The 4,289-nt window shown below is 25.9% G+C and overlaps 1 protein-coding gene across 1 annotated transcript in view; it reads left to right on the top strand.

Moving 5' to 3' along the window:
• Positions 1-853: 853 nt before the first annotated feature.
• LOC101495328 (protein PHLOEM PROTEIN 2-LIKE A9-like) overlaps positions 854-4,289 on the top strand; it is a 3,712-nt gene continuing 276 nt past the window's right edge. Inside the window, 3 exon segments of the mRNA NM_001278982.1 lie at positions 854-980; positions 2,523-2,605; positions 3,894-4,289. Of these exon segments, the coding sequence (NP_001265911.1) occupies positions 930-980; positions 2,523-2,605; positions 3,894-4,266 (507 nt within the window). The 5' untranslated portion in view covers positions 854-929 and the 3' untranslated portion in view covers positions 4,267-4,289.

Here is a 4,289-nt window from a genome sequence, read left to right as displayed (position 1 = left end):
TTATTTGTTGATCGGTTCTAAAAAAATGTTCCAAAGTGCAACACCATGAAGATTCCTCAAACATAAATAAAATAAAATAATCCAATAAAACAAACATGAAAATCGATTAATTTACTAATTCCTCAAAAAGAATAATCTTATTTTAGGATTTCAACATTTTAATCTATTAAAGATGAAGTTTTAAGAAAATTTGATTTCATAGATAATCGTCTCTTGACAGTAATTTTGAAAAGAGAAATAGAGGACAAACGCTTTAATTTGTAATTATTTATCAACTTAAATTTTGTATGCCCTAAAAACTATTTAATAGGAAGAAAAGACAATAATAAATAGTGTATAATATATTGGGGCCATAGTTTATATATATATATAAAATGATGATCAATTAAAATTTTATGATTCTCAAATGAATCATTAGTGACATTTATTCATATTTTAATCCACATAAATTAAGTATCATATAAAAAATTTATTTATCATTATTGCATAATTTCATAATTAAAACTATTTGATATATAAAAATCTAATATAATTAAATAAACATATATATTCACATAATAATATTAAAATATAATAATTAAAATAAAATGTTTATAAAATTGATTTAGATGATTAATACATTTTATTCGAATAAAACTCACGCGGATGTGAAAAGAATGGAATTTCTTTTCAAAAGCTAGTCGAATTTTGTTGATTCCTTTTGTGCTCAAGTTGTATTATTCTTTCCCTTCTTCCTTATCCAACAAAACTATATTCTTCTTTTACTTTCGATCTAAATTTCTCTTCGTGGTTCTATATAAGAGTTTTGTTCCTTCATAGATTGCGTTAAGGGAAAGCACACAAACAAATAAAAGAAACAGAAAAGAGAGGATCGAACTGCTGAAAGGACAAAAGCAGCTTTCTAATTTCAAGACTTTTCGATCGTAACGATGGCTTTCAGGAAGCCTCATCAGACAGCAGACATTACTTGTATCAAAGAGGCAAGTATACGTTTTCTTTTACCTATAAACTTTAAATTTTTGCAAAAAGCAGCACGTTTATGATAAACATATACTGTATATCAAACTAAAAGGAAGTTAGTCTTCACAATTTAGCAGGGAAAGATTAAATTTATTATTTTACTTGATAGATCCAATTTTTTTTTTTGCCTCACAAATAAACAACTTTTTTTCAATGATGATCTCACAAAATGATGGAAGGATGGATAGGTACGTACATCTAACTTTTTATAGCTTCATCAAGTTTTGAGTCTTGACAATATTTAAATGTAAAATATATCTTATACATGATCTACACGATTTATTGATGGTCTGGCTATACACAAGTAAAATTCAAGTAAATTTATCCCTGTTAATTTAAGTTTGTAATTAAAGTTATGTTACAATATTACTCCCTCCTTTATAAAAAAAAATTACTCCCTTCTTTTCTTTTTAATTCTCACTTAATTTTGATCTTTTAAAATGTAATGTGATATTAATTATTGATTTGTCAATTCTATATTTAATTATTGTTTTGTACATCTTAGATATTTATTGAAGAAGAAAAATGATAAGTAAATATTATTAATTGTCTTGTTAGGTGTAAAATGTCGACAATCAAAACATAACCCAAGAAGTTTATATTCCTATGCCCTGTTAATTAAACTTCTTTTGTCCACAATGATAAAACTTCACTGAATACCTTCGGTATTATGCATGATAGTTATTCTTTATAATTTTAGGGAATTATTTTCCTGTTTAAAATTTCAATACTCATAGTTCAACTGTGTATGTGATATATCAACTCATTTTTGTTTATAATAAGATATCCATTCAACTTGAAAATATAAATTCCCAAATAAAAATTAGACAAAGAAAAGGAAATTAGCATGTAATAATTATTATATCTCTAACATTTAGTGGTAAAGTAGTAGAAATATGAGATTTTTTTCTTAGAAGTTCACATCGATCGAATAGTAGAAGCTCTCACAACTTATTAGAATTAATTACTTTGTGCTCACAATTCAAATACTCTATCCGTTTGATTATAAGTGTCTTATTTGAACTTTGTATTATTGTTTTTAGTAAAATGATTAATTTTGTTAATTTCAAATGATAGGAGCATATGTAGGAGTGTTATAATATAGATGAAATATTTAATTAATCACATGATGCTTTTGCTATCTAATTTTTTATTAAAAAATTATAAAATAATATATATTCACTAAAATATGGATAATAATTGTAGTTAGTGGAGGTGTTAAATGAACTAAGGTACAATAAATAAATGTATATTATTAGTAGAGTTGTTTAATTAGATAGTCACATTGTATTAGTATTGTAAAATAATAAAAAATGTAAAATAAAAAAATATCAAATGAAACCTTATTGTAAGACATGGGGTTAATATTAAACCGGTTAAATAAAATGTAATAAAAAACCAAAATATACAAACCATAGTTCTAGTTTCACGTAATTTTAAATACTTCTTATGCTACAATTTATTTGTATAATAACAATAGCAACGACAATATATGAGTGCAGATGACCAACGGTGCCGGTAAGGAGATACTGCCAAAAGGACTCAACATTATCTGGGGAAATGATCTTCGCTATTGGAAAATAACGTGAGTTGTACTCTTAACTTATTTTAGAATGAAACTAATACGCACACCATTCTTTAAGGTTAAAAAGGTTGATAATTGCTTTAAATCTATGAATTAAGGTGGTTTTAATTTCTGTAATACGAGGTTAATTTAGTTTTGATTCTCATAAACTTTTCGTTAGGCTAAATCTCTATCATCTAACCGAATTTATATAAATGTATTTAAATTGAGTTTAAATAAGATCAAAAAACACAATTACAAGTGCTACATAATTTTTATTTTTTTAAGTTAACATATTTAAATTGAGTTTATGTAATGTTACTGGATTGATTTTATGTAAATGTACTTTAAATTAATTTGCAAAATATCTACAATTTAAAATTTAAAAACAATACGTGAATCGAGTGAGCTAGGTAAAAGTCTATGAATTTACTTTAAGTAAACATATTTGAAATCAATTTACGGAGAATCTAAAATATAATAATTTACAAATAGTACAAGAATTGAATTTATGTATGAATTGAAATTTATGATTATCTAGCGTATAGAAAAAAAAAGTATATAAAAACTTTATTAGCCAAGTTCCAAGTTGCCCGTAAATAAAATAAATTTAATGATTAAAACAAATTATTAGTTGTCATGATATTTTTCATATTGACTATATACTATTGTAACATATGTATAATGAAAACACATTCGTTTTTATGTGTGATCATACCAACACTAATGTATTAGATCACATCAAAACTTTTACGTTGTCAGACTCAACAAAAGTACAACTAAAAAGTTGCACCTCTTATAAAGACTTCCTAACTCTTTTTAGTTTTGGCACTCATGTCCCTCATAAGGGAATATTTTTGGTATTTAGTCAATTTTATTGTTTCAAAGGGGTGTAACTGGAATCACAAGGGCTGTAAGTAACTATGTCAAGGAGAGAACCATAGGTACCTACAATAATTTGGGTAAATTTTATTCTAAAATACAATAAAAGTAACTTGTACCTTTTGAAGGAAACTGTTGTGCTCTATTTTTATTGAACGTGTCGGATTATATTTTTTTTTTATTTTCTACATTGTTTTCTTGCAAAATGTAGTAAAAAATGATTGAAAAATTCATATTAATTAATATAAATTTTTCAACCATTTGTCACATATTTATAGTCTACCTTTTGCGAGAAAACAATCTAGAATTTTTGTCTCTCGTCTTACATATTTAGTCAAATACATTGATAACATATGAATATCAAAAGTTATTTTTACACTTTGTTGAATTTGACCTAACATATAGGTTACCACACATATTATTTCAGCGAACAAAGTGCAGAGTTGCTACAAGTTTCATGGCTAGAAGTATCTGGTAAAGTAAAGGTAGATAAAGGAAATAGTTATTTAGTGAAATTTGATGTTACAGTTAAGGAAAACGGATTCGGTTGGGACAACACCGATGTACTGGTGATGGCAAAAATTGGGAAGAAAGGACCATACAAATTTAAGGCAGTAAACTTAAAATGTGGTACGTCTGGCGTAATCATTCCACCAAATGATAATCAACTTAAAATTGAAGTAGATCAACATGAAAAGGATCTCGAACTTCATTTTGGATTGTATGAAGTTTGGAGTGGAAAATGGAAGGGAGGCTTGATAATCAACAAAGCAGAGGTTGTTAAAGTTGGTAAAATTTAATTATTATATTCCATCATATATTT

The sequence above is a fragment of the Cicer arietinum genome, chromosome 1 (assembly GCF_000331145.2).
Source record: "Cicer arietinum cultivar CDC Frontier isolate Library 1 chromosome 1, Cicar.CDCFrontier_v2.0, whole genome shotgun sequence".
NCBI lineage: Eukaryota > Viridiplantae > Streptophyta > Magnoliopsida > Fabales > Fabaceae > Cicer > Cicer arietinum.
This window is presented reverse-complemented; position numbering and strand designations above follow the sequence as displayed.